General features: G+C 40.9%; 1 protein-coding gene across 5 annotated transcripts in view; it reads right to left on the reverse strand.

The window, feature by feature from the left end:
- Positions 1–1,194: 1,194 nt before the first annotated feature.
- LOC309634350 (contactin-associated protein-like 3) overlaps positions 1,195–26,730 on the reverse strand; it is a 98,103-nt gene continuing 72,567 nt past the window's right edge. Inside the window, exons 4-7 of one of the 5 annotated variants that reach the window (XM_082404301.1) lie at positions 15,784–15,848; positions 5,339–5,443; positions 4,366–4,495; positions 1,195–2,109 (exon numbers count right to left, since the gene is read on the reverse strand). In XM_082404301.1, coding sequence (XP_082260427.1) covers positions 15,786–15,848 — 63 coding nt within the window. In that variant the 3' untranslated portion in view covers positions 1,195–2,109; positions 4,366–4,495; positions 5,339–5,443; positions 15,784–15,785. Of the gene's footprint in view, positions 2,110–4,365; positions 4,496–5,338; positions 5,444–15,778; positions 15,849–22,215; positions 22,326–26,730 lie in introns of all 5 variants that reach the window. The other 4 variants (XM_082404300.1, XM_082404298.1, XM_082404302.1 and 1 more) reach the window with 4 other exon arrangements.

A 26,730-nucleotide genomic window follows, 5' to 3' on the forward strand; every position in this document is an offset into this window, starting at 1 on the left:
ATGACTGAGCCTCTTCCTCTACATCTCCTAAATGTCACTCTGAGTTGAAGAGGGGAAAGAAATGGGAGACCACCGTGATGCCACATCCCTGTGCTTTAACAAGTATGTTTCCTTTATATCCTGGACCATCTAGTTCAGATTTTATTTGAAGCAAGTTTTGGCTTGCTTCAGTATGTATTTCATTTTCTATTTATTACCCTCTTCCATTCATGGCAGACAGGCTCTAGAGGTCCTGAGAATGTCTGAAACAAAGAATGCTATAAAACACCTTAGTAACTCTCGAAAATGCTAAGTGGACCCTGAATCAAAACTTCAAGTTTCAGAGAACTTACAGCCACTAACGATCTGCAAAACAAACAAATAAACAAACAAACAACCCCACACCCTAGCAACTCTCAACCTTGGATCAAACTACAATATGTTGGAAGAGGTATTACTGAAAAGAGCTTGAAAGGGCAGCCTAAAAGGCAGAGGGTACAGAACATGGGCCATGTCCCTGTAAAGGGGACATGGTTCATAATATTGTGAATCAAGGGGCTGGTTCACAATACTGGTTATGATGTTCAAAACTGTCAATCAAAGAGAGGTGCATTATTATATATTTGCTTGTTGCTATTGCTTTTCTGATTAGAAGATACAGAGTCACGTTAGGTAACTTCCATTTAATTTAATATTCATTTTCATTTTATATCCAGGTCACATTTTCTACATTAAAATATAATCATGCTGACTCCCCCCACCCCCTACACCCTCAGAGAAAAAAAGTGAAGAACTTTACACAACTTGAAAGAAAGATGGAATGCACAGAGAAGTTGCTACTGCACCCAAGTAACAAAGAACACAGAGAGACCAAACAGTAGACATGTCAGAAGTGCACAGAAGACAGCTCAGGGCTCGCAGCAGGAAGGAGGAGGAATTAAAAGACTAAAGCTTTTAAATGCTATCACTTGTGCCACAAGATTACCCTGAAAAGGCAGATAGGTCAGAAAGCAGGACCAAATAGGGGATTTTCCAAAGGCTGCTATCTAACAGAGTTTAAAATATCCATAGATTATATATATATATAAAAGATTCCATACACAGAAGAGCTTTCTCTTCCCCACCTTGCCTTTAGCATCCGGTCAACACTTTAGAAACTTAAAACCACTGTTAGCATGTCCGAATGTAGAACCGATATAGGTTTTTTCTTTCTTAAAAAATTGTATCCCAACTCTTTCCAACCAAGAATTCTATTAATTATTTTCATTATGATTCCTCTGCATGGAAACCCAGTAAGGGATCATCAAGACAGGGCATCTCACTACTATCAGATCAATGCCAGTTGGGCAAAAGCTGCATGATTCTGTGTTACTCAGAGGGAGGGAGAACAGTAAGACACAGGAGTTGAAACTTATCCGCACCAAAGAGGAAAAGGAAACTCCTTTTCTAACCTATTCATTAAATAGGAAACAGCAGGTGGACAGGAAAAGCCGTCTGCTTAGAGCAGACCCAGAGGCACACCAAAGTCTAAAAACAAGCGCTCAGGAAAGCGTCTCGGCTAGGAGAGGAAGCGTCTTTCAGACCCTATCTTGTCCCTAGTTTGGAGATCAAAGCATTGTAACTTCAGATAGTGATACTCTGGAGGGGGTGGACAGGGAATGTCTGAGAGACCCAAATAATGAGGACACTAGGCAGCTAACTACACCACTACGTACAAATACACACATCAGTAAGAAAACTTCACCTCCAACCCTCAGCTACTTTAAACAAAGCACTGCAGTTCCAGGTTTTCGGAACAGGGGATATTTTAAAGTCTGTTAGCAGTTTAAAACATTGCAACACTGGCACAATATGTTACCTATTCTTTGTTTTTAATTACAGGGTAACACAGTAAACTCCAACACAAAGGTGGGGATGGGGGAGTGCAAAAGGAATAAAGAAAACAGAACCAGTATTTCACAAGAGCATCGAGCCAGCGATGAAGTAGCAGCTAATGCTTGGCAGAGTCTCGAGGGTAGAATTCGCTCAAGGTGCTCTGAGGGATTCTCTTCAGCATTTCTTTGGGGAAGATTCGGAGCAGTTGCCAGCCAATGTCCAAAGTCTCATAGACAGTGCGGTTTTCCTAAGGACCTTACAAAATATTGAGATTAGATGAATAAAGGCCAAGTACTTCCAACTTATCAGCGTTATTCAAAATTTATTGTTATGGGTCTAGCACTGTGAGCATGAAATATAAAAAAGAAACACAAAGCAGTCAGGTCTCCCAGGACTGGATGTGACCAAATGTGGAAACGAGGGTCTAGACAGTAAGTACCCCTGGGAATCAGAGAAAAGGGAGAAAGCCCGCAGGCGAGACGTTGGGCGCGTGCGTGCGTGCGTGTGTGTGTGTGTGTGTGTGTTTAACAACGGGTGGGATCTAAAAACACTCCACGGAATAATGGCAACTAGACCCAGAGTTTTGTCCAGAGAGTAGTGAGAAAAGCAGTTTCCCAGCAACACAGGCTGACCTGAAGGAGGCTAGTACAGATACTTAGAAGGCCTTAAATGCCAATGAAGCACCTGAATAGGTCCACGTGAAAGTTTTCAAACTTGCTATTGCTATTATTATTTTTAATAGCAGCATCATTCTTATCCTGCAAATAAATCTCATTTTTTAACTAAGGAGTTAGAGTGGCTAGAGTTCTGCATTCTTTTCTCTACCAGAATAATTTTTATCTTTTTAAGATATTAAGGTTCTGCATAAATTTTTTTTTTTTTTTTTTTTTTAGAAAACCCAACAATCATATGTTGTGGGGATTTTAATGGTACTTAAAAAATGTATCACACACGGGGTTCCCTGGTGGCGCAGTGGTTGAGAATCTGCCTGCCAATGCAGGGGACACGGGTTCGAGCCCTGGTCTGGGAAGATCCCACATGCCGCGGAGCAACCGGGCCCGTGAGCCACAATTACTGAGCCTGCGCGTCTGGAGCCTGTGCTCCGCAACAAGAGGTAGCAATAGTGAGAGGCCCGCGCACTGCGATGAAGAGTGGCCCCCGCTTGCCACAACTAGAGAAAGCCCTCGCAGAGAAACAAAGACCCAACACAGCCATAAATAAAAATAAATAAATAAATTAAAAAAAAAATGTATCACACAAATAGAAAAGCGCACAAATCCTAAGTGTGCAGCTGATGCATTATTCCAAAATAAACACATCGTTTGTAAGTATCAGTGAGGTCAAAAATAGAGTTTACCAGCATTAGCAGGGGTGGTAGGGAAGAGACCAAACAAAACAGCTTGAAAGCCCTACACATGCTATGTAATAAAAACCATTATAGACTTTTTAACAGAAGGACAATCAATAAAATTAATACTAAATTTACCCCGGCAATGGCACATAGCGAGTCAGGGAGACTGGTGAAGATGCTGGCACTAACGGCCAAGGATGATGGGACAAAGGTCTGGACTAGGTCTTGGGACACAAAGAGTGGTCAGAGATCAGCAGCTTCAACATCGCCCAGGAACTTGTCAAAATACAGGCTCTCTGGCCCCACCCACACCTACCGAATCAGAATCTGCACTTCAACAAGATCCCTGGTAGATTCAAAAGCATATTCAACTTTGAGAAACACTGGCCTAAGTTTTTTTAATAGGAATGAAAAGAGAACAGGATAAGATGTTTCAAAGGAGAACAATGCAAATTAGCAAATATTTGATGACTGGAGAATAAATGAAGAGGCTTAAGAATGCCCAATTCCTGAGCTTGGGCTAACTAGGGTAATGGTCATGCCAGAGGTAGACAGAAATTGAAAAGGGAATTGCTAGGCAGGTGGTCAGTTGGGAAAAGACTTTGGTTCTCACCACGCTGAGCCAGAGAGGATGGTGGCATAAACACAGGCTTCCTAGCTGGAGATGTGGGATTAGAGCTTCAGAAAGAGGGTAAAGGCTCATACATAGCAAGTTAGTCATCAGCATAGGGGGAAAAAAGCACAGAAAGAACAGGTAATTAAGCCTTTGGGAACATTAACAATTAAGAAGCAGGAAGATAAGAAATCAGGAGGATGAAAACAGAGGGACTGGGAAAGTCCAAAACCCCCAAAGCCAGAGGAGAGCATTGCAGAGAGGTTAAGAGCGAGGAGAAGTGGCAATGGAGGTAGGAGAGCAGAAGGCCGGTTGTAAGGAAGATATAAAATAAGACAGGAGCTAAATAAATGGATAAAGAAATTGAAGGTAGAGGGGAAGGAACCAGAGGGCTAAGAACAAAGACATGGCAGGCGGCTGGAAGAACCTCTTCTCTAATCAGAAGGAAACTTGTATGGCGACCAATGTAAATTCTCTCAGACTAGGAAAGAAGTCCTCAAAACTACATATGATGCTGTTTCTATTCATAGGAAAATAGTAATCTTACCCTGAGCAATGAAGTTCCTCTCAAACTTCTGCAGAAATTCCAAGTAAAGCACATCATCTGAGGTAAGGGCTTCTTCTCCAACTACGGCTTTCATGGCCTGCACATCCTTACCAATAGCATAGCATGCATACTAAAGAGAAAACGAGGTTTACATGAACCTTTATAAATGGTAACGGTACTCTGGGCATTATAAGTGTATTGCTGTAGCTATCTTCACAGTATTTCACATTATTTCCAAACATAATTCACATATGCAAGTATTGGAAAGACTTTATTATACAGCAGTCTCACTAAGGAAGGAGTCTTCAGGCATGCAATACATAGACATTACTAACACTCTACAAAAAATACACTCCCTCAATATATCAATGAGCTTCCATTTTGTAGAGCATTTAAAAATCACAACTTACGCAATAGGAGAAATCCATCTCTAAATTCTATTCAAAAAAAAAATCTGGGTTATCAGTAGGTTTATTTATCATTTCTACTTTAAGGTCAAATGTATTTTTCTTTAATTATGCTTGGTATACAATCTCAGAACTATAGAAACCAAGGATTTCATAGAATATACACAGCTGTATCCCTTAGCGTTCTGGTGATTGCCTAATATGTTAAACAAAAAATTAGTTGGAATAGTCTTTCAGAAATACTCTCTAATAAAGGTTACTAATAAAAACTTAATCGTCTTATGCCTTTTTTATTTAAAAACTACCTCATACAGCATTAGAGGTGGGTTTCAAGCATGTGATCTTTAATCTTTGTCATGAGCAGTTATCCTTATGAAAAAGACTGTTTGGCTCTAATGAATGTTTCTGTATTCCAGTATTCTATATTATATATTCTATATTAAAATTCTACTTTGATGGGGGGAGAAGAAAAGTGATATGGAAGAAAGACAAGAGGTATAAGACAGCAGCATGAACTGAGAAAGTATTCATTTCTTTAAACACAATCCTGGAGAAAACATACGTACCAGCTGGTTAGATACATCGGCGTGATCCTTTCTGGTCATACCTTCTCCAGTAGCAGACTTCATTCACCGAGACAACGAGGGCAGCACATTAATAGGCGGGTAAATCTTGGGTAAAAGGGGAAGGGGGAAAATATTATATTTAAGTACAAAATTCAAGCTTTACTGGTAGTAAAGGAGGATTTTGAAACTCATTTTTATTGCTTAAATTGCATAAAACTGCTACATTTGTTTCCTAGATGATTCCTAATATCTCTTCCTGGTAAGAAAAGGAAGTAAGAAACATTTTACAGGTTAAGATTTCTTTTTGAGAATCAAATCCAAAAAGTAAAATCTACAAAACAGTACAAGATTCTATTAAAAAACTGAATTTTCAACATCTGCCTACAATAGCAAATCCAAATGGTCTTCTGAACTCTGACTCATAAAATCACACATAAAAAGATTCACAATAATTTCACCTAAAAGCTGATATCAGAAGCTGGCATCTACTAAAGAAACAATAAAAAATCTGTTTTTGATTATTCAGTCATAAAAAAGAATGAAATCTTGCTGTTTGCAACATCATGGATGGACCTTTAGGGCACTATGCTAAGTGAAATAAGCCAGACAGAAAAAGATAAATACCATATCATCTCACATATATGGGACCTTAAAAAACAAACAAAAAAATGTCAAGCTCACAGATAGAGAACAGACTGGTGGCTGCCTGAGGCAGGGGATGAGTGAGCCAAATGGGTGAGGGAGGTTAAAAGGTACAAACTTCCAGTTATCAAATGAGTAAGTCATGGGGATGGAACTTTCACAGCATGGTGACTATGTACGTTAATAATACTGTATTGCATATTTAAAGGTGGCTAGAAGAGTGGCTCTTCAAAATTCTCATCACAAGAAAAAAAGTGTTGTAACTATGTGAGGTGGTGGATGTTAAGTGGACTTATTGTGGTGATCACTCTGCAACATATACAAACATCAAATCATGACATTGTACACCTGCGACCAATGTAATGTTACGTCAATTATACCTCAATTAAAAAAATTTTAACAATAAAAGACAAAGAAAAAACTCTGAAAAATCTGTTCTTGTATTAATAACAAAAGTGGGTGTGTTTAACAACGGGTGGGATCTAAAAACACTCCACGGAATAATGGCAACTAGACCCAGAGTTTTGTCCAGAGAGCAGTGAGAAAAGCAGTTTCCCAGCAACACAGGCTGACCTGAAGGAGGCTAGTACAGATACTTAGAAGGCCTTAAATGCCAATGAAGCACCTGAATAGGTCCACGTGAAAGTTTTCAAACTTGCTATTGCTATTATTATTTTTAATAGCAGCATCATTCTTATCCTGCAAATAAATCTCATTTTTTAACTAAGGAGTTAGAGTGGCTAGAGTTCTGCATTCTTTTCTCTACCAGAATAATTTTTATTATTATATATATTATTATTATATGTGACCTGGAGGGAGCCACTCACTCTTTGAGACCTTGTTACAGGGAAGAACCAAATCTGACTACACGGTGGATCTGTTTCTTTGACTTTAACCTTTGCCTTCCGCTGCTTTTGTTCACTAAAAGGATACTGTCTGTACATAATGGCCTGCCTCGGGGAACCCTGTTTCTCTGCCTGAATGTTAAACCAAAGTGCCTTTGTTCAGGGAAACATACGGACTCTGCCCACCTGTGGATGGCTGCAATTAAGAAGAAATTAACACATCCCCTCCCTGAGGCTGGCCATTCCAGGGGATATTCGCAAAACTTATGGCCCTTTTACTTTACCTCCTCATCTCCTCCCCATCTCTGTGCTATAAAAGAAACTGGCATCCAAACCCCGATAAGCTGGTTATTTTGAGACTTTAGTCCGCCGTCTTCTCGGTCTGCTGGCTTTCCGAATAAAGTCGTATTCTTTCCCTCAATGCGTCATCTCTGATTCACTGGCCTGTCGTGCGGCAAGCACAGCAAGCTTGGCCTCGGGAACAACCTTCGTTTATCCGGATGCGGGTGCTTTGTACCAGGTGAACTCTAAAGTTTTCCCTTCTGTAGATAAGGTTACCTCAACACGTTCCAGAAGGTAAAAGAATAATCTCTCCTTCTGCTTGATTAAAGTAAGCAAACATCTACCTAAAGTGCACTTAAAATATTTGCTTTCCAGACATTTATGTAATATATTCCGCCATGAAAATCTCAAGTTGTGGTCAATGTGTTGGAAAAAGTATGCACTTAATCAGTATTTCCAGTTTGGGTTTATGGCCTCTTGGTGGAAGCAAGTCAGGAGAGTCAAAAGCAGAAAGAGATAACCATCTCCGTGTGTCCCACCACCTTCTCCTACAGCAAGAGGGAACCCACCTGCCCCATGGCTGAGCACAACTACACCACACAGGAACTCCCAGCGCCTGGCCCTGAAATCATCCGAAACCCAGGGCCAATGCAGATCTGTGAAACTGGGTCCTAAATGCTGCTTTTAATTGACATGCTTTTGTTATCTGTATTGTTTAGACAGCTGCAACGTAAGCATGATAGAAACATTGTTGAAATCAAGTCTTTTTCAAACACATTGCTAAAGTTATAGGCTTTTCCTTTTTTTTTTCCCTCCTGCTTGAAATATTATTAATCTAGGATGGAACACAGCTCACCCTTCCTGTGCAGCAAAAGTACAGCTCAAGTTTCTCAATACTCTTTCTTTCCCAATCTTTCTAAATGATCAGGAAGAAAACATTTTAGAAGACATCTGGGAACATATCTTTTGCTGGCAAAGATGTTGAAAACAGAGAAAAAGTCAGAAAAAAATTACTTCCAATGACATCAAGACCGTATTTTGAAATTGTTACCGACCAGGGTTCTTGGCGTCCTTAAACAATAAAAATTGATCAAAGGCCAGACAAGAAATTCAGGCAAGGCTTTATTGGGGCCCCTGCTGCAGCACGGGGGCGCGAGAACAAACAACAGGATCCTTTGCTTGCGTGCTCCCTAAGCGGGGGCGAGCTTGCTGCTTATATGGCAGTGGTCCCCAAACCTTTTTGGCACCAGGGACAGGTTTCATGGAAGACCATTTTTCCACGGACCGGCAGGGGGTGGGGTGGGGGGATGTTTCAGGCAGTAATGTGAGCGATGGGGAGCAGGAGGTGAAGCTTTACTCGCTCCCCTGCCACTCACCTCCTGCTGTGCAGCCTGATTCCTACCAGGCTGCGGCCTGGGGGTTGGGGACCCCTGTTATATGGCGTGAGGGCAGGGGTGTGTCCAGGGTTCGGGCCAGAAGGGTGGCTTAGGTGGTTTGCCCACCGCTTAGGTGGTGTTGTGTGCAGGGGGCACGTGCAGTACCCTGCTTTTGCTCTGGGATCTTCAAAAGTGGCAGTTGGGTTTTTTGGTCTCTTTGTATCTTTTGTCCAGAATTTGCCCCAACTGGGCATGCACGTCGTTATTTTTAGTCCCATACAGTTTCTTTGTTATTTTGTTGCTCGAGGAGAGGTGTGTCGAGGTGCAAGCACTGCAACACTGCAGCAAAGGGCCCCAGGTCCCAGCAAAGGGTCCCAGGTCCCAGCCTGTCTCAAAATCAATATATGGCTGTTGAAAACAATACTAGAACACTGCAAATAAAAGTATGTTATTTGATACATGGCACAAATTTAGTTCTGACAAATGAATTGGCTTCTAAACTTCAAGAGTAACACAAAAGAAGAAAATGAAGTATGGTTAGTGTTATTAAGGAATGCCTCAAAGGAGTGCTGGGTAGTGGGCATATTCTATTAGCAGCTTCAAGGAATTAAATAAATCAATGAAATTAAAGGAATTAAAGTATTTAACTGTGAGTCTAGACTGTTTCAGGACTACTGGGAGAATAGCACTAACCCAGTGGCCTCCTGTATATGTTGAAAATAGTAATATGCAAATTGGGTCATTTGTACAAAATTTAGGAAGATTTCTCATTAAGAAGTTCCATTGACTTAAAGTGATACCAATATGTGTTTAGTTCAACATTAAACTACTTCAAATGGTAGGGAATTCCTTTAACCTACTGTTATGTTGAAGCCCTAACCCCCAGTACCTCAGAATGTGAGTGTATTTGGAGAAAGGGTCTTTAAAGAGGTGATTAAGGTAAAAGGAGGCCATTAGGGTGGGTCCTAATCCAATCTGACTGGTGTCCTTACTAGAAGAGGAAATCTGGACACAGAGAAGCACCAGGGAAGTGTGCACACGGAGAAAGACCATGTGAGGACACAGCAAGAAGACAATCATTTGTCAGCCAGGGAGAGAGGCCTCAGAAGAAACCAACCCTGCCAACACCTCGATCTGGGACTTCTAGCTACCAGAACTGTGAGAAAATAAATTTCTGTTGTTTAACCATCTGAATGTGTCATTTTGTTACTGTAGCCCGAGGAAAATAATACTCTTAGCTTCTGGATTGGCCTGTGGTGGCCCTGCTGAGTGACTTAGATCGGTGAGTCCCTTACGGCTCAGCCACAATCCGTTATACTCATGACCCTCAGGGTCTCACAAGGTTTGGATGCTAGGTGGGTGCCATGTTCGCTACCACTCTCTAAGTCTGCCTTATTTCCAAAGTAGTTTAAGTTTCTCCTCAGACCATCACTGACCAGTCTAGTTCTGGCAAGCAGAAGGCACTCGGTGGCACTGTTGAAATTCAGGAAGTTTTCAAGTTTAATTGTGTCTGCCAGTTGAATTCCCGGAAGAGTATGTGTCTGAGAAGGACCACGATGGTACCTCCTAGCTAATTCAGACCATCCTTAACCACATTCCACACCGTCCGTGCCTAACAGACACTTTTTCACTGACTCAATTTTCAGGGCCAATTGGTCATTTCTAGGCCTTTCCATTCTTTCTAGCGCAGGCTCCTTGTTCTCTCCTATAGAGAGGGCCAGTTCAGAGGTGTCCTCTATGAGTCTTCACTCTTAAGGACTCAGGGAAATTACCCTGAGTCCTTATTTTTGAAATGTGGCATCACTTATTTTTGAAATGGGACAGATTAAGCGCCTTACTAGGGAATGACCATTTGTTAGGTAATGAATGAAGGGCCTTGGTCGTGCCCTCCTCGGGAGCAGAGCCTCCAGAGCTTCAGAAGGACTTGGTGTGTTCTGTCCACCTTAGCGCAGGACCATGCTGGTATTTTCATGTAAGAAACTAAGGGTGTTAAATCAGATCATCTTATTAAAATAATAGAATATAAGATTGAAGGTAAGAAAGACTGAAGGAAAGGAAGAAAAAAAATCAGAACCAAAAGAGATAACAGTGATAACATCGCAGGCCTGAGTCACCATCCTGAGAAAGGCTTGCTGGTGTCTAGGAACCTGAATTTTGGGAGGGCTTTCACCACTCCCAGAATTGATAAGAGTGGCTCACTGCTGCCTAAGATGTTTATGCAAACAATGTGGTTGGTGCTGAACACTTGCTTTCCTTCTGGAATCTGGGATTTTGATATGTACCAGGGAGAGGGTGCCTACATGACCATCCCCCATAAAAGCCTGGGCTCCTAGGCTGAGGCTAAGCTCCCCTGGTTGGCAACATTTCACACATGTTGTCCTCATGGCTGGAGGACTTAAGCGTGTCCTGTGTGGTTCCACTGGCAGAGGACTCGAGGGAGCTTGCCTCTGGTTTCCTCCAGACTTTGGTCCACTTGCCTTTTCCTTTGTTGACTGTACTTTGTGTCCTGCTGCTGTAATAAATCACAGCTGTGAATATAACGCTAGGCTGATTCCTATGAGTCCTTCCAGTGAATCATGGAGCCTGGGAGTGGCGTGGCGGACCCCAGTATAGGAGTGATCACAGAGAACTGCCAGAGGCAAAGAACCCAGAGTGGAATGCAGCCTGGAGACATTCCCTATAGGACACAAGTCACCTCCATGAGAACTGCACAGAACAAGCTCTTAAGATAGCGTCCTCCTTTCCACCTGTCACAGATGGGCCTTTCATAATAACAGGAGATCTGTTCTGCATTTCCACACTTTCAAGTAACAATCACAGGTCACAGGAAGACGCGTGACACAACATACTTATATATTCCAAGCGCTTTATCTAGTAACAGGGCAACTCTACGAGGCTTTCTCAAGATTTGGCTCTTTCGGTGATTTCATTGCTTCTGAGAATGAGATTATTATCTTGCGCTCAATAAAACATACAAACAAATAAATGTGTTAATGTCTGTAGTAACTGTTAGATTTGGGTAGACTAGTATAGGCTATGTGTGGTAGGATTAATTCTTAGATTTGCCAAAGTCCAAAAGAAGAGAACCAGGTAAGCATCAAACTTCACACTTGTCATCACAAGAAAAAGAATGTGTAACAATGTGAAGTGATGTTTGTTAACGAAACTTATTGTGGTAATCATTTCACAATATATACATACATCAGATCATTATGTTGTACACTTTAAACTTACACAGTGTCATGTGTCAATTACGTCTCAATAAAACTGGAAAATAAATTTCACGCTAATGGTAGACATCTTGAACAAAAATTCCATTTTTAAATAATTTGTGAGGAAGAGTGAAAGCCACTGAACAACTAAACCCTTCTGAGACATTCCGTATGGATTTTTAACCTCTTTCAAGAGGCTAACTGTCCATTTTAATATTAGGGAAAAGTAGACAATCCTGCAACAGTGGAATGAAAAATTCCTCCATTCAAAAGTTTCTTCTCAAATCAGAATATTTAGATTTATCCTACACTATGTTTGTAAGGGAAACATACTTACTACCACAAGATTTTGCTCTCATTTATGCAAAAAATAGTAGCTCTCTTACAGTGTTTGTCACAATTCCGATTTCAGAGGAAGTGTTAACTTAAATAGGATTTAGCCAAATATGTTTAAAAATAGGTCAAGATCGGGACTTCCCCGGTGGTCCAGTGATTAAGACTTTGCCTTCCAATGAAGGGGGTGCAGGTTCAATCCCTGGTCAGGGAGCTAAGATCCCACATGCCTCAGGGCCAGAAAAGCAAAACAGAAAACAGAAGCAATATTGTAACAAGTTCAATAAAGACTTTAAAAATGGTCCACATCAAAAAGCTCTTTAAAAAAAATATGTCAAGATCACACAGCTGTTTTTAAACTAATTGTGTATTTAAAGCTGTTTCGGTAGTTTTAGTGACAAAATAGAGATGCTTTTTTCTCAGCATTTTAAATTTGAGTTAGCAATACTGTTAAACCAAAATGATTAGGGTCATATGGTTCACACTGTAATTTCAAAATTAACTCTTACACAAGAGAAGTTAATCTTAGAATAGGACAAAGAAATATATATTTGAAAACTAAGTTTAAGTAAATGTGAAATAAGTCCTTTGCAACATAAAATTACCATTTCAGAAGAAAAGTAAAAGGCTGTGTGTTAGTCAGAGCAGAGGTAAGACAATTCTCCATGGGTTTCTCACATTTCTGCACATCTTACAAACAGAAGCACCGACAGCCCTTTATTCTCAGTTATCTTTCCAAGGATGTTTAGATAGAAAACAGCCTTGCAAGATAATGTCTTCTTCCAGAGGTAAGGGCAAGCATGCTTACCTCCCAAAAGATTCTGATGCCCTGAACTCTTGTCTTATAACCCACTGTGTGTGCAGGCATCCATCTGGGCCTATCCACACAGCCCCTGTGTGACTCAGGGTCAAGGAGAACCAAGGCAAATATTCGGATGCCCATGCTGGCTGCAGTGGTTTATGAGTAACCAAGTAAGTAATAGAGTCCTTTGTTTCTGACCCATAAGTCTTCTGTCTTCTACCTGCATCCATGGAAAATGGCAGCTTAACTTGTTGCAAATAGGGCAAAATCTCAGATACTCCAAAGTTCTGGATGGAAAGATTAAAGTTCATCTCTCAGAAGACTTACTATAGAATGCATATGAAAAGGTCTATGACTATGATCTATTTATTTCAGGTCACTATGCAAACATTTATATATTTTAACATATTGATCTGCTCAATATGTTAAAATATATATGTATGTTTGTGCTCTTTTGTTTTTTATTGATGCATGATTAGAAATTCTTCTTTGTTTCCTTTTTAAAAATGGCATGTATTACATTGTTTTTTGATAGAAAATAACAATGAAAAAAAATGTAGTCTGTGGTCTCACTAGTCAGAAAATCCCTGGTGACATAAAAAATAAATAATAGACATAGGCACACTTGGCTAGAAAATTCAAATAGTACAGAAAAGCTTAAAGAACACAGAAGCCACTCTTTCCCCCAGCACCAACTTAACCATTTTTATGGTTTATTAAAATTGTCTGGGCTTCCCTGGTGGCGCAGTGGTTGAGACTCTGCCTGCCGATGCACGGGACACAGGTTCCAGCCCTGGTCTGGGAAGATCCCACATGCCGCAGAGCAACTAGGCCCGTGAGCCACAACTACTGAGCCTGCGCGTCTGGAGCCTGTGCTCCGCAACAAGAGAGGCTGCGATAGTGAGAGGCCCGCGCACCGCGATGAAGAGTGGCCCCCGCTCGCCGCAACTGGAGAAAGCCCTCGCACAGAAACGAAGACCCAACACAGCCAAAAATAAATAAATAAATAATTAATTAATTAATTAAAAATGAATATCTGCTTAAAAAAAAATTGTCTTTTACTTCTGCATTTACTGCTTCCCATAAATCCTTTCTTTTCAGATTTTCTGGTAGGAAACTCCACAATCTAAGACAGGGAAGGCATCAGGTTCCTGGTTTAGGCACGGCGGCCACCATCCCTCTGCCATGAGATCCTTCTCATCATTAACAATGTTCTAGGGAAGCTGCAGCTTAGGTTCCAGGCACTGGGGGAAACGTAAGCAAATACTTCCTCCTTCCTGTTCCCAACAGGGAAGTGTGCTGGGCCCACAAGACTCCAGTCCCTGTCACCTGGGGACACCCTCCCCTTTTCTCTTCCAAAAGGGAAAGAGAAAAAGATCTACCATGGCCATAGTTAATCTTCTGAAGAGCAGATCAGGAGCTTATTTTTGCTTTAACCATTTAGAAGCAGGATCAACTGAAGTCACTATTGTGAACTGATTACCATTCATTTTTAATTAAAATGTGACATAATAAAAAGCATGCATCTCGTTAACTATATGTCACATTTGCTCAGCTCTAAATTTTGCTACACCATATTCTATTCATGTAATTTCAGTCTTTGAGTTTGTTTCTGCAGTAAAATTTCCACCTACATAAAATTTTACAGAATTGAAGAAACATGTTATGTGTACAGCCAGATCTTTATCATTTCAAAATGTTTATATCCATACTTCAGTATGCTTTGATGATCTTATTTTTAACCTCAGAGTACAGGTTGGACTCTTTAGATATGCAGATTAATCTATGATCTTGTGATTTCAGAGTCACAGGCAATGATGGTATCATTCACCAACCAATTGCTAGTGTCAGGAAGCAGACTTTTCTTCTGCCCTATTAGGTTTAGTAATTAGGGGCCTGCAAATTAAAATGACAAAAGATAGTTTAACAGGAGAAGAAGTTTATTCATATATATGGGAGCTAACGAGAAGTAACTATCTCACTAAATGTTTAAAGTTAGAGGTTTATATATCTAACTTAGCAGAGAAAAGGAAAGTGGAAGAAAGGACTTCTATTCTTTTAGAAGAATAAATGAACGATAAGTAATTTTGTGATTATTTTGTGTCTGCACGTTCAAGGGGTCTTTCCTTCTTCTATGCGAATCTCCCCAGAGAGGGGATTTGTGGTAGGTTTACTCTTGAGTTCTCTCCTGGGAGTAGACCTGTCTTGAAGAGGGAATCATAGAAGCCTCATTTCTCAGAAATGTCTGCTTTTAGTCAAATAAGGAAAGCTCTTTCTGCATCTGTTGATTCCCAAATGTTTTGAGATTAAAATAATCTCCATACCAACTCTGAGGGTCCAACTGGGTCTCTAGGCATTCCTCCCTATATGTCCTCACTTGTAATGCTGTGAGGCAGTGCCTACTCTACCTTGTACAGATAAGGAAACTGGCTCAGAAGGACTCAGTTACCTGCCCCCGGTGAACAACTAGCCAGTTTCAGAGCTGGATTATTACAAGGGACATCTGAATCCATAGCCCAGCCTCTTAGCCCTTTGAGACATGATCACTCAAGAGATCTTAGAGGGCTTCCCTGGTGGTGCAGTGGTTAAGAATCCACCTGTCAAGGCAGGGGACACGGGTTCGAGCACTGGTCCGGGAAGATCCCACATGCCGCAGAGCAACTAAGCCCGTGGGCCACAGCTACTGAGCCTGTGGGCCACAACTACTGAAGCCCACATGCTTAGAGCCCGTGCTCCGCAACAAGAGAAGCCACTGCAATGAGAAGCCCGTGCATTGCAACGAGGAGTAGTCCCAGCTGGGTGCATCTAAAGAAACCCCATGGGTGGCAACAAAGACCCAACACAGCCAAAAATAAAATAGAACAACAACGAACGTTTAAAAAAAATAAGAGAGATCTTAGAGCTCATGTGATCCAACCCTCTTTATGCTATTGAATAAATTTGTTTACCTCACTGTCAATCACTAAATGGGGGGTCTTGGACAATTTTCTCAGCCCATTTGTGTCCCGGTTTTTCCATCTGTAAAATGATTACAGTACTCACTTCAGAAGCATGCTTTGAGGAACAGTGCCAGGCACATAGTAAGTGCTAAACATCTGCTCTTATTATTATTTACTTTATAGACATCAACGCATTCTTATAAAATATTCCAAGACTAAGTGTACAGAGTAAAACATGTAAATCATCTCTTACCCACCTGCCCACCCTCTTCCCAGGGGTCACCATCAGTGGATGTGTTTCTAGTCCTTTACCATCATCGTCATACATATTTTTAATCTGTGCAAACACTCATGAGCTGTCTTCATGCATTTTAACAGAAATGGAATCATATTTTGCAAATTATTCTCCAACCTCCTGTTTCCATTTAAACCACTCAAGTCTTATAGATCTTTCCATGTCAGAACATCTCAGTGTTGCTCATTCTTTTTTAACAGCTGCATGGTGTTATACTGAATGGACTTAAAATGATGTACCCTTCTGATACTGATAAGCTTCTAGGCAGTTGTGGGGCTTTTGGTTTTGTTTTTTTCATGTAGCTAGACAAGCCCTTAGTGATTATAGACATGTGGAAAAGCTAAAGAGAGCATGTTGTTCCAGAAAAGTTCACATTAATATACAGCAGAGACTTCTTCTCTCATGATTGGCTTCTTGTCTCTCCAGCTCTGATAGATAATATCATCTAAACAAACATTTGGGGTTTTTTTTTACCCATTTCTAGTGGGGCTGCACTTTTGGTTCCCTAACAACTTGCAGCTTCTGATCTGGACAGAGTGAAGAACAAAAATAAAGGTGATGGTGGAGCTTGTGCCTAGGATGACACCCACTGGACTGAGATAATGAAACAGCCACTGAATGAGGCACGTTTGACCCTGGGGATGTCAGAGGTTTCTAAGGGAGCTTTTAATGGGCTAGTATCACAGGGTCACTTTTTAAAAACAGGTTCTACTTAAGTTGGACTGCATCTTTCTTTCTACCATCCTAGTTTCCTTCCAAACCAACGGGATGACAAACCATGCTACAATAACATGAACATGTCGGTTGACATGAGGGAGTAGGGAGTTGACCCTTATCTGGGGAATTCTGAAATAGAGACTCCTGGAGGCACTATTTCTACCTGAATGTTTTGCACACTGCTAACTAATCACTTCTTAAACTGCATGAGAGAGGAGTTTTTCTATGTACCATTTCAAATCAGAATCCGATGGTATTTTACCATTAGGCAACAAAAGATCATCAGTTTCCAAAATTTAGTGAAATTTACAATAATTGAAAAAAAATTTTGTGCTAGCAAAAGTATCCAAGAGAGAAGAATCCAAGCCAGGAGCAAATATATTATCAAATTATTCATGAAATAATAATGATAATGATGTTGTGTGTTTGTGGAGAGCTTCCCATAAATGACGCCCTGAGCCAAGCACTTGGCTTAGATCACCTCACTTAATTGTCTCGACAGCGTAATCACTCTCACCTAAATATGAATTCAATCAGTCTGACTGGTTGAAATGCAAGGAAGAGTTCACTGATGTTCCCTGGTGTATAAAGAAAACTGCTTGTTATTACTTCTCTTCTGGATTATTTCACAGACATTAGATCGAAGTTTTAGAAGAAAATTCCCCATTTTAGTTTAGCAGATCTTCCCCTGTTTTTATCATGTCTTAGCTATAAAAATTTCAGAAATGCAAATATATAATGTAATATAATATACTCTTTACAAATAAGTAAAAGCAAAGATTTATCTCATTCACAAAAATGCTAAAAAGCAAGATAGCAGAATTAATGCTTTAAACTTAACACCTGACTACTACAGGCTACTACAGATGAATAAACGTCTATAAAAGACAAACTACAGGGACTCCCCTGGTGGCGCAGTGGTTAGGAGTCTGCCTGCCAATGCAGGGGACACGGGTTTGAGCCCTGATTCACGAAGATCCCATGTGCTGCAGAGCAACTAAGCCCGTGCGCCACAACTACTGAGCCTGTGCTCTAGAGCCCGCAAGCTCTGCAACATGAGAAAGCCACCGCAATGAGAAGCCCGCGCACTGCAACGAAGAGTAGCCCCCGCTCGCCTCACTATAAAGAAGGACTATATGATGAACAGCATCAAATTTATAATCACTGGGCAAACCATGAGGTACGATTTGAAATATACTAGAAATGGTCAGTGTCTTTCAAAATATCCCTTCTAGTCTTCCCCATAGTGTCTAAGGGGCCACCATGGCATCGAAATATTGATTTACTGTGAATCTCAAAGACTTTTCAATCTTAAGAAGTGTCTTTCTGAAATGGAACTACCCTTTGTGGCATTCTTTTTAAAAAAAAAATAATTAATTATTTATTTTTTAAAATCGATCTTTATTGGAGTATAATTGCTTCACAATACTGTGTTAGTTTCTGTTGTACAACAAAGTGACTCTTTGAAGTCAGGGTCTCTCATCCGTTTATTCATCCAACAATATTACTTGAACCACAATTGCCAGCAGGCGCCGTGTAAGGCTCTGAAGAGGATGGGAGACAGAGGCAGTGCTTTCCTAGGAAAGCTCACATTTTCACCTCCTTTATTCTCACCTGAGAGCAGCTGACACAGAAAGAGCAGGAGAAAATGTTGATGTCTGAGTAGGTAAGAGAGAAAGGACAGCACACTCTCTTTGACCGCCTTACTATGAGCTGCCATGGGCTGCCTCTGTGGACAGAACATAAAACATGTGGCAAGACTGTGCTGGGGTAAGTGGTTTCTACATGGACTATTTCTAAGACAGTGTTATGCTCTTACAATTTCTCACTTTCATTGTATAACTGTCTCTGCTCTGAGTACATTTCAGAGAAAAATATTAGGTGAGCATTCAAGTAAAGCAATGACAATGTACTGCAGTGTGATCAAGCGGGTATTTTAGCGATTTATAATTGTGCCTCTAACATATAAAATGCTCTACACTTCACAAGCTGGACTTGTTAGGAGGCAGATAAATTCATGAATGTGTGCAGTCTCTATTATATTTCTATCCTGGACTACTTTTCTTAAAGATTTTTATAGCTGCATAGGAGGTGATTTTAAGAAAAATACTTTGACTACTTTTTTCATGTTAAATACTCACTACAAATATTGTAGGAATATTCAAAGATAGAATTCTCCTGTTCACCTCCTGTCTTGAAGAAGCTTTTACTTTGTGTTTTTGAGTGACATAAAGTCTCTTTGACTTTGTGTTTGAAAGTGACATAAGTGTGGTAGGTGTCCTGATACAAGGATGGCATTTTCGGTTCCGTGCCTGTCTCTCAAAGGTTCAATGAAGCACAGAGGAGCAGGTGACTTCCTTACTGTTTCTGTGTGGGCTCTGCCTGTCCCATCACTGAGTCTGCCTGTCATCCTCGTGCAGATGGGCAGGCAGTTTACAGGCCCCACGGGGTCTGTGTCCTGGCTTCAATGTTGGACCCATTAGGAGAGCCCTGGGGGACCATATGAGTTGCCCGCAGGGTCCTACCTGAGCTCAGGGGAGCAAAGGGGGAGACTGAGGGCAGTGAGAGCGCTCAGCACCGCTGCCCCTGGGCTCCCTCCCTGGAGGTAGTGATGAATGCCCAGACCTAAGAGCCTTCTGTCCATGTTTGCTGCACATATAAACTTAGTGAGGCAGTGATGAATTTGTGGAGAAAACAATATTTTTTTAAGTCCAAAGAACTAAATTAGAGTTCCTGACCTGTTGTGATTCCAACTTTGTATACATCTCTTAATCTCCATGAACCTCCATTTTTCTGTGCAAAAGAGAGGTAACAGTGATTGCCCTGACTACCTCCACGATGGAAGATGTATTGGTGTTTTACGTACAATGAAAAACTATACAGGAGTTCCATGGCCGATGGTTTGTAGAATGAGGCAAGGTAGAATAAAAACAGTGACAGAAGGAACAAAAACAGAAAGACGGGGTGTTCTTTTCTTTTAAACAATAATGAATTCACTGAGGAGTCTGAAAAGCTCCAGGAGCTGGGTGCTGCAGAGCCCAGCGGACACCATGGAAACCTCAGCAGGATGTCCAGTGTTTCAATGTTGCATCACCGTTAACTAATAGGAAGCCAGTTTCCTCTCCCTAACTTTCGGAGAACTAAGGATTGTATATTTTGGAAAATAAGGTTGAAAATGAGAATAAAGAGTTAAGATGATTGGATTGTAAATTTTTTTTAAAATTTCCTATTTTCCTGCTGCCTCAACACCCAGGGGACCAGGTGCGTGGGTGTGCCCAGGCTGGTTCCTGCCGCAAGATTCCCTTTTTGCCCTCCCCGACTGTGACCTAGACATTCCAAGAAACAATGAAATCTCCTCAAGCCTTGTTTCTGCTCCACCCAGACTTGCCCAAGGTCCTCACTCTCTCTCGACTCCCCACCTGCTAGGTGGCTGCTGAATGGTGAGGTGCGCCCTGTCTTCTCCTCTAGGACCTGTGAGTATAATAAACCCTGTAATTTCTTCTGCAGAAATATTGCAGTGGCCCTTAAAGACCCTACAAGGGGGACTTACTCCCCCATTTACAATGATACTGGCAGCAAATGGAATTTTAATTCCAAATGTATGTAGTTTGGGAAAGCTAGATGATTTCCTATACAGACTATCTAGAAGGTTCTGTTGGCTCCTAGACACCCAATAAGCTATTAGAGAGTCTGCTTCCTGGACCTTGGCTCACAATAGCTCAGTTTCTCAGGCCCAATCTTTATTTTCATTCTCCCCATTTACACCGGCGCTTATGACTGTCAGCCATGGTTTATGACTAATAAAACCCTATTGTGTAAAATGCACCAGAGTGAGGACCTTGCACAACAGGTGATTTAGGCATAAGAAGCTATCCTTCTGCTATATTCTTTTAAAATACTGAATCATTTTTTAAAACATGAATTACAAGCTGTCAGGCATGTCAGTCAGATACACGCAGATATGCAACTAAAACTATACAGGCGTATCCTTCAGATTGTTTAGTGCTTACAATTTATTTTTGAAAGACATTTTGTGCTAAGTGAATGTAATCTAACATACAATTTTGGTATGTTTTACAAAAGGGACAATCATACTTCTCATTATTATCATTTAATTAATACGAAAAGAGTTAGTTTGGCTTTTGCTCAATTTTGAATGTGATTTTTAAATCTCATTTTATTAATTTAGATGAACTATAGAACTATGGGGGCTTCCCTGGTGGCGCAGTGGTTGAGAATCTGCCTGCCAATGCAGGGGACACGGGTTCGAGCCCTGGTCCGGGAAGATCCCACATGCCGCGGAGCAACTGGGCCCGTGAGCCAAAACTACTGAGACTGCGCGTCTGGAGCCTGTGCTCCGCAACAAGAGAGGCCGTGATAGTGACAGGCCCACGCACCGTGATGAAGAGTGGCCCCCGCTTGCCGCAACTAGAGAAAGCCCTTGCACAGAAATGAAGACCCAACACAGCCATAAATAAATAAATAAATAAATAAATAATAAATAAATAAAATTAAAAAAAAAAAAACTATAGTATATCATAGTATCAGCAATTCAGAAATCCTCAATGCAGTTTAACTTTCAACCTGTTCCAGGAGGATTTAAGGGCATCATAATGTCCCAGGGCTGTAAAAATTTGCTTGTGGATGTAGTAACCATACGCTTATCTCACATACAACTTTTCAGTCTTAGAATTAATGGTTTTTGTGAATTAAAAATTATTCTGCAAAAATTAGCATAACTGTCCTTGCCTTTAAGCATCACTCTGGTGAGCTGGTATTAGGAATAATGAGAAGAAACTTGTATCAACCCTGCCCCCCACCACTGGTTAAACTACAATATGCTCTATACACCGTGAATCACTTCTTTTAAGAAAGTTATCTTATGAGATGGCAGCTGCTTATACCCGGAAATGTAGAAAATACTTCACTCACAACGTTTACGGAGACTAACTGATGAGGAAACACCCACGGCAGAGACAAATGAGACGGAGCTGTGCGCTCAGGGATGCACGGGCTGGGATGCAGGAACCGAAACTAGCACCAAGTGGCCCCTGACCTGACGTGATTCTGCAGGGAATTGCAGCAGATACGTTTGCTGGGAAATCAGGCAACGCTCTAGGAGGAGGAGGCTGCAGATTTGTAATTTAATAACGAGGAATTTAAACTGTTGCCACAAGAGGAGGGGCATTTCTGGTAGAGCAAACCTCCATGCAGAGGCCTGGACTTGGAAGAAGGCGGTACACTCTCCGGACAAGCAGGATGCTGGGCGGAACTTGGCTGAAGTTTAGGAAACAGGATGGTGAGAAGAGTCTGGGGAGTCAGGTCAGGGCCACTCTGTGAGGGGCCCTGAGTGTGAGAGTAAGGAAGGGAGACCGCAGTCCCCAGGCAAGGGGGTGACCAGGGAGGCACGGGGGAGAGGGGGGCATATGCCCACCTTCTCTGGGGGAAGATGCCTCCCCTCTCCCCAGGCCCCACAGGGGTGGGAGGCGAGGCTGGGGGATTTGCTTCAGAACACAGACGGGAATCTATTGTTATAGACTGTATCTGAAATGAAGAAAATTAGTAATCAGTAATGAGTTAAAATAGAGATCATTTCATTTGGAATTAGACAAATCCTTAAAAGGTGCTACATACACATGGAAGTTCATTTATCTTCTGGTGCAGAGTCAGGTTTTGGTTTTAGTTTTGTTTGTTTTCCCTTTTTTCTAACCAGCCACAATGAAATCAGGGCTGGGGTAGAGTTCTCAGTAGCAGTGACTGCATTCCGGAGGGAGGGGCAGTGAGCAGGGTCTCACCTCCTCGCCTGGCACCGAGCTCTCAGGGAGGGCGAGCTCCCTGCCGTCTTCCGCGGTCCTGAGCCCTCGTCCTTCTCCAGCCCGAGGTCAGAGAGGTGAGCGGTCCCTCCTTCCTCAAGGGCACAGCCCTGCCTTCCCCTCCTCAGGAGTGTCTCCTGGGATGAGCCCTGGGTGTGGGGCCCTGAGAGGCTGCCCCCGGCAGCTCCCTGCAGTACTAAGGGCTCCTCCCAGCGTTTGCCAGCAGCTTCCGTGCTGGTGCTTGTTAGGGCCGCTGGGCTGGGAGGACGTGACCCACAGAAATGTGTCATTTAGTGAATCCACAAAGTGGCATCACTCAGCCCGGGTTGTTAGGATCACATCCAGATGGCCCTCAGGAAACATCTGATAGAAATTGGTAAGTGTAGGTCACCTGAAATGCACCTAGAGAGAGGAGATCCTGGGGCAGGGAAGGGCTTAGGGGACCGGCAGAGCCAATGATAGCCAGACACAGGATAAGATAAGGCCTGGGTGGGTCAACAGGGAGACATTAGAGGAAGTCATTAAGGGAGCTCAGGGTCAGGTCTGGTTTCTAACTGTGATACTAATTTTTTATCAAATCAAATCCTGGCCATGTACTTCCTATGTGGAGTGAAGGCTGCCTTAGAAACTGGCATGTTTTTATATCTACAGTACTTCTCTCACTTCCTGAACAAGTATTGGCCTGGGAGCACGTCAGTACCCTTTATTTTTGTGGGGTGTCCAGGCATGCAGTGTTCCATTTCCAGCAGCATCGGGAGAGACTGACACCACCCTCAGCAGAGGGAGCAGAGCTGTGTTTGAGGGGAAGCATCTCCAGTTATACAAGGTCAATTGGTTCTCTGTAAAAAGTGACAGTGTCCACGTGCAGTCCTAAGGGCCCTTTGATCCATCACACGTGACAGGTTGGCAGAGTAAAGACTCTTTTCTTCCAGCAGTGACGAGAATATGTTCCTGTTTTGATTGAAGTACATAACCAGAAACAGACTAAAAAGGCATTATAGAAACTCTAGAAATGAGTCAAAGATCTACCACAACCAAGCGAACGCACCATCAAAAAAATGTCACATTTAAAAGGGTAGGAAACCTGTGGCATTTTTTAGTCACTTTTTAGTGCAGCTTGAGGAAAGTGGCAGCCAGATCCCCAGCCCCCTTTTGCAAACCTGAGAGAGAGCAGACTGATCTGCAATGTTCTAACCTGTCTGTGGGCTGCCTAAGGACTGGTCTTTTGACACCTAACTCAGAGTTCAGACAAACAAAAATGGCTCAGATCTCAGAATAAGGGAGCCATGGGAAGCAGCGGGTATGATTTGTAAAAACGGTTGCAAAGGTAACTATAGACCCACAGACACCAAGGACAAGAGATTACTGATTGAGGAGTACAATAGGACAGCTAAGGCCCCAAGAGTAAGCAAGAGTGAGACTCTTAGAAAAGCAAGACATTTAAAAGCAGATGTATAAATAGGTGAACTGGGGAAAAAAAACACACGCACTGGTCCAGAGACAACACAGGTCTGAAAAGACCCTAAGACATCACATTAGGCTGATTACAAAGGTCTTCCCCTGTGTAGAGCAAGTATAAGAAGACTGGGAGAGGTGGCTGTTTTGTAAAATGCCCAGTTTTCAACAAAAGATCACCAGGCAGACAAAGAAACAGTAAGACTAGGCTCATTCAAAGGAACAAAATAAATATCCAGACACCATACCTCAAGAAACAGGTTTTGGACTTACTGGAAAAAGATTTTAGAACAACTATCTTATGTATGCTCAAAACGTTAAAGGAATACACCAACAAAGAACTAAAGGAAATCAAGAAAACAATGAAATGAAAATGAAAATGAAAGCACAACTTACCAAAACTCATGGGATGCAGGGAAAGCAGTACTTAGAGGAAAATATAATGTAAAAGCTTACATTGAAACAGAAGAAACATATCACAATCAGCCACCTAACCTTACACCTTAAGGGACTAGAAAAAGAAGAACAAATTAAATTGAAAGCTCAAAGAAGGAAGGAAATAATAAAGATTAGAGCAGAGATAAACAAAGAGACTAGAAAAACAATAGAAAAAATCCATGAAACCAAGAGTCGGTTCTCTGAAAATCAACAAAATTGACAAATCTTTAGCTAGATTGACTAAGGAAAATAAAAAAAAAGAAGACTCAAATAATTGAAATCAGAAATAAAGACAAAGACATGGCTACATATTTAACAGAAATAAAAGGATTATAAGAGATTACTATGAACTGTACACTAAAAAACTGGATAATCCAGGTGAAATGGATGAATTCCTAGAAACACATAACTTACCAAAACTAAATCAAAAAGAAACAGAAAATTTGAATAGACCGAGTAAGGAGATTTAATTGGTAACCAAAAGTTTCCTGGCAAAGAAAAGCCTTGGACCAGATGACTTCATGGACGAATTCTACCAAATATTTAGAAGAACTAAGAAGAACCAACACCAATCCTCTCAAACTCTTACAAAACTTAAAGGAGAAGGAACACTCTCTAACTCATTCTGAGGCCAGCATTTCTCTGATACCAAAGCCACATAGACACTACAAGAAAAGACAACTGTAGACCAACATGCCTTATAAACAATGATGCAAAAATCCTCAACAAAATACTGGTAAATCAAATTTAGCAGCATGTTAAAAGGATTATGCACCATGACCAGGTGGGATTTATTTCTGGAATGCAAGGGTGGTTCAATATATAGAAAACAAGCAATGTCATATACAGTATTAATGAAATGAAGGGGAAAAGCACAGGATCATCTCAACTGATACAGAAAGAGCACTTGACAAAAGTCAGCACACTTACATGATAAAAGCACTCAAGAGACTAAGAATAGAAGAAACTACCTCCACATAATAAAAAGCCATATATGAAAAACCCACGCTGAACATGATAATTTTTGGTGAAGGTTGAAAGCTTTTCCTCTAAGATCAGGAACAAGACAAGGATGCTAGATTTTGTCACTTCTGTTCAACATAATACTGCAAGTCCTAGCCAGAGAAATTAGGCATGAAAGACATCCAAATTGTAAAGTAAGAAGTAAAATTATCTCTGCAGACAACATGATTTTATATGTAGAAAACCCTAAAGATCCACCACCCCCCCCCCAAAATTGTTAGAACTAATCAGGGAACAATGTTTCGGGATACAAAATCAATACACAAAAATCAGTTGCAATTCAATACACTAGTAAGGAACAATCCAAAAATAAAATGAAGAAAGCAATTCCATTTACAACATTATCAAAAAGAATAAAATACTTTGGAATAAGCTTAGTCAAGGAGGCAAAAGACTTGTACTCTGAAAACTACAAAACATTGCTAAAAGAAATTAAAGACACAAATAAATGGAAAACCATTCTGTGTTCATGGATTAAAAAACTTAATATTTTTAAGATGTCAATGTTTCACAAAGTGATCTACAAATCATTTTCAACAAGGGTACCATGTATTCAGAAAGGACAGTCTTTTCAACAATTGGTGCTGGGAAAATTGGATATTCACATGTAAAGGAATAAAATTGGACCCTTACCTTACACCATATACAAAAATTAACTCAAAATGGATCAAAGTCCTAAACATAAGACCTAAAACTATAAAACACTTAGAAGAAAACATAGTATAAAAATTTCATCACATTGGATTTGGCAATGATTTCTTGGATATGAAACCAAAAGTACAGACAACATAAGCCAAAATAGATAACAATATAACATATAGCTATAAATGCTTACATTGAAAAAGAAGAAATATCAAAACAACAACAGAATTTAAAACTTGGATACATCAAAGAACATTATCAACAGAGTGAAAAAGGCAACCAATGGAACAACAGAAAATATTTGCAAATCATATATATGATAAGGGGTTCATATCCAGAATATATAAAGAACCTTGTACATCTCAACAACAAAAAAATCAATCTGATTTTAAAATGCACAAAGTACTGCAATAAACATTTATCTAAAGAAGATACACAAATGCCCAATAAGCACAGAAATAGATGTTTGTTAGGGAAATACAAATCAAAACCACAGTTAAGATACTACTTCACTCCCTTTAGATTGGCTATTTTTTTTTTTAATGGAAAATAAGATGTGTCGGCAAGGATATATAGGA

This window comes from Balaenoptera borealis (assembly GCF_965194805.1).
Source record: "Balaenoptera borealis genome assembly, chromosome: 8".
Classification (NCBI taxonomy): domain Eukaryota; kingdom Metazoa; phylum Chordata; class Mammalia; order Artiodactyla; family Balaenopteridae; genus Balaenoptera; species Balaenoptera borealis.